The 12,620-nt window shown below is 41.8% G+C and overlaps 1 protein-coding gene across 1 annotated transcript in view; it reads left to right on the top strand.

The window, feature by feature from the left end:
* Positions 1–473: 473 nt before the first annotated feature.
* Positions 474–12,620, top strand: part of ANO5 (anoctamin 5) — a 112,443-nt gene continuing 100,296 nt past the window's right edge. Inside the window, exon 1 of the mRNA XM_075188686.1 lies at positions 474–587. Coding sequence (XP_075044787.1) covers positions 474–587 — 114 coding nt within the window. The remainder of the gene's footprint in view (positions 588–12,620) is intronic.

The following is a 12,620-nucleotide window of genomic DNA, read 5'->3' as shown; positions in this document are numbered from 1 at the left end:
AGATTTAAAGGCAAACTCCACCCAAGGTTATAAAATAGGAAGTTTTATTTACCGGCACTTAATGGACTCATTTTGATGGGATCGAGCAGGAGGCGGGACTTGTCCAAGTTGTCAGAGCCCCTCCCACTTGAAGTTCTTAGTAAGGGGCTTGTCATAGAATGCTGAATCCATATTGTTTTTTCTCCCCAAAAAATGTATAACAATCGCGGCCCTTTTCGAGGGCCGCGATTTGGGATGCTTGCACCAAAATCGGGACAGTTGGGAAACATGTTATACATACTCAGAGGGTGGTACTCTACGTAAATAGCATTGTCCAAAATTCCTTTTCCATTTTGCAGATAAGTCACTTGACTAGGTTATAGATTGCACAGAATAAATAATGTTTGATCGAGCTGTAAGGAAATAGATCCCATTTGTAATGGTTCTGGGTATACAGCTGTGTTTTAAATTGGACAGGAATCCCTCTAGGGAATATGTGGTATAACAGAGAGCTGGCCAACAGCTCAACATCATTACTGAAACCTGCAAAGGAAAAGCCCCCAGACCAGCTGGAAAATGTATACTGGCTGCAACAGACCTTCATTCAGGTGAGTTGGTCATGTGACTGAGAGTTGGTTGCTAAGCAACAGCCATCTTTGAGTGACAGCGAGAGATTGCGATAAGCTCTCTGCAGTGTATATACATTCCTATATGTTAGATAGTAAATTAACACTACATTTATTCATCTATATAAGGCCGACTACCATTATGGACAAAATAAAATGCCATCCTTACTGGTAGAATAAGCATGTCACTGGCACTAGGAGAAAATTATTCACCAGCTTTAAATAGATTGCAAGCTCTTGAGGCTAGATTCCACATGTCGTTTTAGCTTTTGCGCGTGTCGTCTACATTCGTTGCTCGTGTGTGCTGGTATAGTGCGGTGTCTTACCTGTTGTCTTAAATAAGTGCCCCTGTCTTTACCATCAGTAACGCTCTTTCAGCCTCCGTACTTACAGGGCCGTCTTAACAGCATTAGAGGCCTCAGGGCACAGCAGTGCCCTGGGGCCCTACCTACACAACCACTCACAGAAATAAAAATGTCATTAATCGATAAAATTTAGCTTATATTTATTAGTACCGTTAACAAAATCAGTGTTTAAACATTAAAAAAACAGCAGAGATTAATCCATACAAACGTTTGGACAATATAACATGAGCTAAGTTGAAAAACAATAAATTAACCATAAAAATGGTACTCAGTTGGTAAATCATACATAAAGAGAGAGCACAGTATGAAATGAATATAAATTATTTATTATTAATCAAGTGTTCAACACAAACATTTGCGAAATTTCTTTGCAGAGAATTGCTTCACAAAATCATGTGTGTTGAGTTTGTCTTGCTTATGTACAATTATATCTGACATTGTGTTCGTCAAGGTCAAGACATGTATTTGCAAGAGGAAGATCACATGTACAGATAACAGCTGATACCGAGGTGATTAATCCTCCTAACCATTTTAAAAAAGAGGGTTTAAAGGTTCTTAATAAATCTTCTGGAATAATATATTGAAAGTTTTGCAAGCCTATGGGGCCCCTAAGCTCATAGGGCCCCGGGGCAACTACCCAACTTGCCCATGCGTTAAGGAAGTTCTACGCTCTGCTATACAGTTTTGATTTGACTGAAAACAAAATGAGTGACAAAGATTGTTGTGACCCTTTTAAAAAGCCAAGTGGAGCTGAGTTTCGAAACATGAACTTAAACATTGGTGGGGGTGAAGGAAATAGGATTTTAATTTAAGGACATGTTCATATTAGCCTGGCGTGGAGGGTGAGGAGACGTTACGAGTGTCATAGACGGGTGGCCTGAACCCTTAATCAGGCCCTGCAAGAAAGGCTTTGGCCAGAGAAGCTACTGAGAGGACAACTGTCACAATGGACGAGCTACAGAAGTCCGAGATGGAGATATCCAACCATGTCCATTATCGCACAAGACATTCTGCAAAAATGACCTTTATGGGAGGGTGACAAGGAAGAAGCCATGGCTGAAAAAAAAAACATCTTTATCCTCCAAAGAGTGTACTAAACACCATCTAGAAGATGCTACAGAGTCGGGTCCAAAGTCTTGTAGTCTGATGACACTAAAGTGGAACTTTTTGGCCTGAATGCAGTATGTATGGCTCAAATCAAGCATTGTACACTGGCCAGGTAATGCCAGCCCCGACGTGAAGTATGGCAGAGGTAGCATGAGGTTTTGAGGAGGCCCAAAGCACACTGCAAGAGCAACACTGGAGTGGTTTAAAATGAATTAAATAGATAGAATCGAACCTGACGCACCCGTAACAATTCTGTAAACTTAATAGAGACTTTTCCAAAAAGACGACAAATTCCTATTCTAAATTGTAACAGGAAGTGAGAAAAAGTGATGAAGGAAAAATACTTTTTAAGCCTCCGAATCAGATATTTTGGGCATCGCTCTTCACTTTTGGGAAAGGAAGATATTGTAATAATTAATACTTTTCTGTACGTAGCCGTGGAGGGCAGCCTGTAGTGGTTTGCTGTGGTATAGAGTCTCGGCTGTTGTCCATAGAGGATAGGTATGGTGGTGGGAGCATGGTCCATAGAGGATAGGTATGGTGGTGGGAGCATGGTCCGTAGAGGATAGGTATGGTGGTGGGAGCGTGGTCCGTAGAGGATAGGTGTGGTGGGAGCATGGTCCGTAGAGGATAGGTATGGTGGTGGGAGCATGGTCCGTAGAGGATAGGTGTGGTGGTGGGAGCGTGGTCCATAGAGGATAAGTATGGTGGTGGGAGCATGGTCCGTAGAGGATAGGTATGGTGGTGGGAGCGTGGTCCATAGAATCGGTTTGATCCTTATGTGCCGAGCTAGGGATAAGTCGGGTGAAATTGTACAAAAATATTATTTGTTAGTCAGGTTCAGACAGCCGGGGTAAGGGGTAAAGAATAGGTTGTCGAGGTAGGTGGTGTGTATGTGGTAGGTCACATTATGTAGGTGGGAATATGTGGAAAGATAAGGAGTTATTGACGAGGAATGTGATTTAGGCAAAATAGGAGAGGAGAAGGGTATCAGGTAGGAGTGCATGGTGTAGAGCGCTGAATATGTGAAGATAGGAACTAGGTTAAGTAAGAAGGTAAGAAGGTAAGAGGTATAAAAAGGATGGCGGACAGACAGATAATGAAACTACAAAAAAAAGATAAAAATATATATAAAAGTAAAAAATAAAGTAGCAAACTGTTTCTGGAGTGTGGGTGGGGCCAACGCGTTTTGCCACATTAAGTTGTTTCTCAGTGGGTTCTGTAGTCCAAAATAATTTAACTTCTTCATTGCAAGAGTGACAAGGATAACTCGGTCTCTTCGGTCCAGTGTCCGGTCATTCATTTATTATGTTAAGCTGTTATCACTGGACAATTCAGCAAACTAGCACAATGGCAAACAGCCAACTTCCCGTAATATTTCATGCGCCTCTTTCTGAAGATTATCATTGTTGTTTCTCATAAAGGTTAACGCTGTATTATTGAACCCAGAAAATCTCAGTGACGCCTGAGACATGACACATACCAGGATATACAGTCTATCACTCCTGCAGCAGTTATTGCCAAAAATGACCATGTTACGGAGCAGTCACATCATTCCCCTTCACCGGTTGGTGTCACTACCCGGACTGTACACTCAGGAGAAGAGCATTAACATCATCAGCTCAATCCTGAAACTCTGTCATGGGAATCTGCTGTTCAGTGAAACCCTGCACAATGCATTCTTGACAACTACCGTATTAACAGCTGACTGAACCATAGGAATAAACAAGTGAAAACCCCATAGCAATAAACAGGTAAGTGGCAACCCACTTGGATTTAATTTCTCCCTTCAGAGGGAAAAAATGATGGTCTGGAAGACGGAGATAATATCAATAGGCACCTGTCAGATACACTCTGCCGGAGAGTGTATCTAACCAGCACTAAAAGACAGAATAGGAATTGAAAGAAAACAGAGCTCTTATGACTATGAGCATCATATCTGGATTTCCTTTGCTTTCACCTATCATAAGTATTAATAAAATCTCCTGGCTATAGAAATCTGCATTGTTGAAGCTGGACCACAGGAGTCCCTCTGTCAGTAAAGTCTTTGCTTCCATTAATTAATTACTGACAGTCTTCCCCAGCTCCATCCCTCATCTCCCGTTGGCTCGTTGCCTTATAGTCTTCTTGTAGGAGCTTATAATTGGAATCCGCACAGACGGCTTTAATAGGAGTTGATGTTCTGCTGACCTCACCACACCCCGGCTACAGGTGCTGACAGCTCGGAGTCTTAATTATGGCAGGAACCTGTCACCGGGCTGGAAGTTGCTGCAATATTTACACCTTCTCCCTCTCCCTGGATGTTCCTGCACCTGCCTGAGGCTGCCGCGTCTCAGCGGAGTCTCTCTGCACCGTTATAATTACCTGTTTCTGGAAGTAAAAGGAATGCAGTCTTGTTTGCATTTGCTTTCTGAAAAGAAATTGCTTTTTTGTTTAACTGCAGTCTGCATACGTATGCTATAAGGCACTCACATGTGAGATAAGGATCGTCGCGTTTTATGTCCACTGATTTTTAAATGACATTATGGGGTAACTGAATTAAATAACTGGAATTAAAAAAAATAATTGCAATGCGATTTATTTCATTCAGGTCAAGATGCTGCAGTTGAAAACGTGAGCAGTTTAGTGTCTGAAAGGGTTAATTCTGCCAGAAGTCAATTAACCTTCCAGTATGTGGGAGTAAACCAAGGCAAACAAGAGGAGGGGACGGGACATACCAACTCCACACACATAGAGCCCTGGGCAGAATCAAACCCATGACTCTGATGCGGTGAGGCAGCAATACTAACCACTTTGCCTCCTGTACACACTCTCTCTCTCTCCCATTCTCTCCCATTCTCTCCCTCCCATTTTCTCCCTCTCTCTCTCTCCCATTCTCTCTCTCTCTCTCTCCCATTCTCTCTCTCTCTCCTCCCATTCTCTCTCTCTCTCCTCCCATTCTCTCTCTCTCTCTCTCTCTCTCTCTCCCATTCTCTCTCTCTCTCGCTCATTCTCTCTCCCTCTCTCTCTCTCTCCTCCCATTCTCTCTCTCTCTCTCCCATTCTCTCTCTCTCTCTCTACCGTTGTCTCTCTCTCTCTCTCTCTCTCTTGGGGAATATCAAACCACCACTTCTCCTACTGCCTTCATTGTCTCATTATCACATTCCCATTATGTTTTTTTTTATACCATCACCTCTCAGAGTATTAACTACATAAACTTAAAGTGGTGACCTTTTCATCAAAAATCATTTTAGAAAATCTTTAGAAAATTGCCTAATTCAAACCACTTAGATTGGCGTCCGCACAATTTCTAGTGTTGTAATAATAGAACAAATTAGAATGATCAGATGAGATTTATGTTGTAAGGTCCCTAGTTTTTAAATGATTTTGCATTATTTCAACAATTATTATTTCCTGTGTTAAAAATGATTTGCATGTAGAGATAATCGAGGCTAAATTTCATACAAATCAAATTCCGTTGCAAAACAGGCAGTTTAGCGGAGATGCAAAGTTCTGGCTACATAAACTTGCAGAATGTTTCATCAATGAATAGAGCTGACCCTAGGCGGTCATCCAGGCCAGGTTTTCTCAAATCCAGTCCACAGTGCAGGTTTTCCAGGTGACCAGTCACATAATTACACCACCTGTGGATCTGTTACATTGTATCAGTCAGTAATGAATGCACCTGTGCTCCAGAAAGGAGAGAGGGAAAACCTGCACTGGAGGACTGGATTTAGGAAACACCGGTCTAGGTCACAACTCTAAAACTGAACATTTTAAATTTCGCCATTTGCGCCCCCCTTCCCCCGCCCCCAAGGTGCAAGACTATGCTGGCTTGCATTCCGTGCATCGGAATTCATTGTATCACCGGTCCTTCGCACTTCTGTCATATGGACTGTTCCACCGTGAACCTCGATATTTGTGGACTCCTGCTGTGATTTTGCTCCTCTCTAGAGACAAAGGACTTTTTTGGTGCCCATAGGCCATCAGTAAAGACTCTACAGCATCCCACTGTGTCTTACAAGCAGCTCATGACATGTCCTCATTAACCATAATTGTTGTAAGACGCAATATAAACGAACACGTTTATATAAGCAGAAATAGCTGCAATACAACTAATTCTGGTGTCATTTAGCCGGCAGAGCTATAGATCAATGTGATGTGTCTCAGAGCGCGACTGGTAAATGAAGACTGTGTCACAGCAGGCGGAGAGATTGGAACACGGAAATCAGCAGGAGGAATACAATCCTCTTTGCTTTTGTCCCAGGAATAGAAACAATAAGTTCACATCTCGCTGTTAGATCCACGGCTTTGGTGGCTGCTTTTAAACACAAGGAATTATCGTCTACTGATTAGAATATCTATAATCTGTGATTCTCTTTGCAGCATCTTAAAATGTGTCATGCAGCCAGCGACCAATTGCTTATGTGCCAACTTTTCCAATGGCCTAAGATAGATTGGGTGTAAGCATCCAGTAATGAGTCGATTATTATTGAGATTAGGGCTCGTTTCAGTGCAACCCATATAGGGCAAATTAGCAAATATCGCTGCAATATTACAGCATGTCTGGACTGCACTTCTTGTCACACGGCGGTCGTTCGGCTTCCATAACCGAGGACCGACACGTTCAACCTGTTCTCCCCAGTGTCTGTCGATTGAGTTACCTGCCTGGTTAGACTTACCGTCTTGTTCCCTGTGTGTTCTACTCTGGATCTTCAGCGCTCACCTGTCTCCGCTGAGCCGCTGGCTAAACAGCTCACGCTCCACCTGTCTCCGCTGTGCCGCTGGCTAAACAGCTCACGCTTCACCTGTCTCCGCTGAGCCACTGGCTAAGAGCTCATACTCCACCTGTCTCCGCTGTGCCGCTGGCTAATGATACAATGAAGGAGAAGTGGCGGTATGTCATACCCCCTGAATAAACCCCCCCCCCCCCACCTCCAACACTGATTGCATCTGCAGAGCTTCAGTAATATATTTAGCATTTAGCGTTCCCATTTTTCAGATTCTGAATGTGATAGGATGATGAGATTTACAGACAAAGAACAAATGTTCAAAATAAACCATCAGCCAATCAGATTCTTGCTTTCATTTTGTTACCTGCATTGGTGTGATTAAAGCCAATTGCTGATTGGCTGTCATTGCACGTTTATACTTTGTTCTTAGTATATAACCCCTCATGCACATGTCCCAACTGTTCCCATTTTGGCAGGACAGTTATGATTCTAAACGGAATGTCCAGGGTCTCCACTGGTGGGCGTGACTTGCTCACTGCAGCCACGCCTCCTAGGACCACACCCCCTTTCCACTGTCCTGACTTCCAGTCTTGAAAGGTCGGTACTCCCAACAGTTAACTTTTGCATCTATGGTAACTAAAGCTGATCATGGTGAGGTTGAGATTTTTTAGCATAGATACAGCTATTTTTTCCCTCTCATTCTCAATTGAAGCCATTTTACATGTGGAGCATTCACTATACAGCTGTCAATCACTTCTGGTAAAGTATAATGATGAAATTGTGGCCTGGAATACGCCAACTCTCTTATATTCCCGGCATCGACTGAGTAATTGTCACCTACACCAATCTCACATTGTTATTATAACTCCCTCCAGATATATACGGCTGTCCTCTAACGAGCCGGGTCCCTCGTCAACAGCGCAGTTTGGGAGAACTCTGACATATATCTCGTATGTTACAAATTAACAGAAGGAAAACTAAACCTCGTGTGGTTTTTGCAAATTCTTATTTTTAATCTTTTTAATAAGGATGGGGAAGATGCCGGCAAAGACTATCTGAGCTGGGGAACGTAGTCTGATGTTTGGATCACCGACCAGTCACAGGACGCTGTGACAGTAATATTAGCACAATGCCTACGGGGGATATTTTTAACATTCCTGACACAGTAATATGTTGTATCTGAAAGTACATTTTAGCCGCAGCAATTTCAGAGCTATAATCTACATTATATATCAGTAAAGCTGGTGGAACACAAAGAATTCTGTTTGCCGCTACGTGGGCGATTAAAATGCAGCCTATTAATGGGGCTCAGTGATGTCATTGGTTCCTAGGGAATTGATAGGCTGCATTCTCACAAAGATGAGAAAGATCTCATAGATAGGCTGCAATTGCACTTTAAAACTTCAAGCCTCTCCCACCTCTCCTAGGAGGAAGAGTGTGAGTTAAAATAGCTCTACTTTCCACTTAATATGAGTGCATACTTGCCAACTCTCCCGGAATGTCCAGGAGACTCCCGAAATCCAGTCGGTCTCCCGGACTCCCAGGAGAGCAGGCAAGTCTCCCGCATCCCGCAATTCCCTGGCCAAAATAACGCGACTCGCAGTGGATCGCGTAATTTTGGCCAAAATGACACAATTGGCCACGCCCTGCTTCTTCCGCCACTAGTCACGCCCCTCTCCCAGACTGCACTGCCTGAAAGTAGGCAAGTATGTATTAGTGATTAACTATCAGGAACCAAATCTATGTCGGAAACTTTATTTACATTTATTGAATTATTCCAATTAAACTGTACAGTAAAGTGGACAATTTTCTTGCATTTGAACTGTTTTTCATCATCCCTCAAGAGGTCCAGTGATTGATGTCATGTATAAGCCCCGCCTCTTGCTCTTGTACCCTCCTGCCCCTGTAATTCACAAAAGTACAGTCACCCACCCCCTCCAATCCTCCTCCACCAGCCATCGCTTTATTCTCATACTCCCGCTCCGCAATGAGATTGTATAAGCGTTCTGGGAAAAGTAGGGAGGGTGGAACAAACAAGGAAGATAGGACAATCCTGGAAATCTCTACCGCGACAAGAGGGTGAGACAGAGAAGTCTCGTCTGATCAGTGAGCTAAAAAGAAATGCCCAACATGCATAAACATGCACAGTATATGCAGATGGAGCAGCGGTTATCCCAAATCGATCTTCTTAGACTATAGCAGCTAGTTATCCATGGATCCATTTTTAAACTGTAACTATTAAGTTTCATTAAAGTAGGATAGCTGAAGATAAATTAAACTCGTTTGGGATAACTATGGCTCCATCAGCATATACTGTAAGAAACAGATCAGTAGAACTCCCTGTCCAGTACAGTTTCATTGCTTGCTTTCTCTTTCCCATAACCCCATTATCTTCTCCCAGATCTCTCCTGCCAATCTAATATCGATGTCATAACCCCCCACAATACAATGTGACATCATTAGGATAGATATAGGAGTCATTGTGGGCGTGGCCAGGCCCAAAAAGACTGAAAATATAAAAATGGCAGCCAATGAGCTGGGAGATAAAATAAATAAAAACATTGAAATAAAACCGGCTTCACTATACATTACCCATAAATTTTTAAGGTTATTGTCACTTTAAAAAAAAAAGCTATGAGAAATATTTTGTTTTTAATACAAATAGACCAGTTTGTCGCCTCTCTCAGCCCAGGCTAGACTTAGTCATTTGTATATTCCTATTTAACATATTAAAATATGGTTTTTCATTCGATACGAGAAAGCGGTAACCCGGCACCATTTTAATCTTTGCCGCAAATGGATAGAAATTGATACATTTAGAAAACACTGTTCAGGATAAGAATATTCCTAAAAGGAAAATGGATTGAGACGCAGATATGACTTTGAAGTTTAAAAAGATAAATAGGACGAAATGTAAAAATTAATTCAGCATTATCTGCAATTTCTGCTGCTGGAAGAAAACAAATCTAATTTTTGTCTTTGGGTAAAATAAACGTCATAGGCAAAGACGGCAAGGAATCAATTTGCGAGAGATAATGAAGGCAGCCGTGACTCTGTACCACTTTGTATCAAACGTATTTCATGCTGTCTTCCTTGGATACAAATACAGGAATTGTTCTATTTACCAATTTTAGAAAGCACAGCATTTTTGCGAAATGCAAAAATATACCAAATGAATCCTATTTGGCGGCTTCCCGGCTCTGCTTTTTTTATTTTTTTCTACAAAATGATACAGTATAAGATTAATGCAGTTTATATTTCTGCAATGACTCAAGTCATAGTCTGATAAAAGTGTATTGTGTTTTCTAGTTATGCTATTGATTTAAGATTTTAGTGAGTTACACTGCGGAAAGGTCTGTAAGCTCCTGTTTGCATTCATTTCAAAATCTCTGGACTGCTCACACCGTTTTTGAGGTGTGTTTCATTAGAGTCAGATCACTTATTAATAGGCTGGGTACGCACTAAAGAAAACTTCTCCCAATGTGATATCGTTAATGATTTTACCAACGACTGACAATTAAAAAAAGCCCAGATCAGCATTCTGGTACATATGTGCACACTAAAAGATGGTGACTCTGTAACCTCTATGGAGATCTGCCTGCACTGCTGGACGTAAGGACATACACACTGCAGAACTGACACAACATTGTTCCATCGTTTACAGAGATTTTTAGTCCGTTTATAAAATCAAATCAGATGATACAATGTGCTTTGGAACATAGTAACATAGTAATATAGTTGATGGGGTTGAAAAAGACATCAGTCCATCAAGTTCAACCTATTTTGGATCTCCTGCGATCCTGCACTTATATTTGAAATTGATCCAGAGTAAGCAACCGCCAATCTCTTTCAATTGTAAAAATCCCACCAGACCCAATATTGCAGTCCTTATTTTACCCTATATCCACTACTGTCCTTCATTTTAATTAACGGTCGTATCCCTGGATACACTTTTCCGCAAAAAATTTGTCTAACCCTTTCTTAAACATATCTATTGAATCTGTCACCACAACCTTCCCTGACAATGAATTCCATATCTTGACTGCCCTTACTGTAAAGAACCCCTTCCTTTGCTGGTTGTGAAATTTCCTCTCCTCTAACTTTAGGGGGTGACCGCGTGTCCTGTGTTTAGTCCTTGGGGTAAAAAGTTCCCATGAAAGTTCTCTGTATTGACCCTTAATGTATTTGTACATAGTAATCATATCCCCTCTTAGACGCCTCTTTTCTAAAGTAAACATGCCTAAACTGGCTAACCTTTCCTCATAACTTAATGACTCCATACCCTTTATCAATTTTGTCGCCATTCTCTGAACCCTTTCTAGTTCCAAATTATCTTTTTTATAGAGTGGTGCCCAGAACTGTACTGCATATTCAAGATGAGGTCTTACCAACGATTTATATAGTGGCAAAATTACACTGTCTTCCCCAACAATAAAGCCTGATCGTGGGAGCATACACACTAATGCGATCTCGTATCTAATGGTCATTTATCATGTGATTGGCACAACAACCGGGTGGAAACCTGTTACGTGTAGTTTTTTTAAAACGTAAGTTGCGTTCACATTGTGTTCCAACATTAATCAGGCCCGCCACGTTTAGCCAGTGAAGTGGGTGTGAATAGACCAATCTGTGGCCACGCCTAAGAACTTCCTGAGTGCGGGTCAGTAGCCGAAGATTACAACGGTAAGAGAGCGAGTGTGGTGTAATATTTGCAACAATGGCCCCCTAAGAGTGCGACAGTCATAACTGTCCAGATTAAGTCAATGGCACTGAAATGATTTCATGAGTTATACAAACATCCTTGCTCAACTCTAAATCACAGCGCAAAAAATAATGCTGCGCAGTATTCTGTGTGCTATAAACAAAATTCCATACAAGAAATGATTGCTTTTCCATGCAACGCGGTTTAACAATCCAAGTGCAAGTTTTGCATCCTGTGGCTGGAATTTGCTCTTTACTCTAAATTAGGTGAATAATTGTCTTTTTTTTAACTGGCCCATAGGCTGACGTACAGCTTGGGAATGATGAATGTACATGTAGAATTGTAGATTGCTGCAATGTATATTCAGACTTCTGTCTGAGTCCATAGTTGGGCAGGGGCTGGGAAGACCAATAAGAAGCTCCAAATTCCATGACTGTGGCATCTGATTGGTCCACATGGTCACCCCCCCCCCCCCCCTCCACACAGCCCCCAGCAGTGATAGCTCGCGCAAAAATGAGGGTTCTGATCTAGTTAGTGAATAACCACAGTCTTGGTGCAATCTCAAGGATGATGTAAAGCAGAAGTGCTCAAACTCAGTTTTCAAGATCCACCAACAGGTCATGTTTTGCAGGATTTCTTTAATCACGCACAGGTGCGTTAATCTATTTGGCTGAATCAGTATTAATGCCAACTCTTACTACAGACAGAAATCCTGAAAACATGCCCTGTTGGGAGCTCTTGAAGACTGGGTTTTTTCATGTGGAAAACTTGTGAATAACTGAAGTCAAAGCTCTTTTTTTAAGACCACTGGCAAAAACTAAGAGCTCCTTAGACTCCGCTCTCAGGGAGGTCCTCAGTATTTCTGCGCTTCGTCCGGGTACAAGACAAACGAGAGGGCTCTAAAGCTGTTGCAAGTGGTACTTCGGCTGCAAATAGGAACTACTTATTGTATTACATGCACCCCAAAGCAAACTCTTCCTGTTAACACCCAAAATATGGTGATTTGTTTGTTACATTACTTCATCAACAAGAACACATTATATATTCTTTCCATACATTCAAATGCCCAATCCCCAGACCATTTCCTCTGTTATATCTTAAAAGCTTCCAGTGTTTCATTCACTTTATT

Source organism: Mixophyes fleayi, chromosome 10 (assembly GCF_038048845.1).
Source record: "Mixophyes fleayi isolate aMixFle1 chromosome 10, aMixFle1.hap1, whole genome shotgun sequence".
In the NCBI taxonomy this organism is placed as follows: domain Eukaryota; kingdom Metazoa; phylum Chordata; class Amphibia; order Anura; family Limnodynastidae; genus Mixophyes; species Mixophyes fleayi.
The sequence above is the reverse complement of the archived record's forward strand: the minus strand, read 5'-3'. Positions and strand labels throughout refer to the sequence as shown.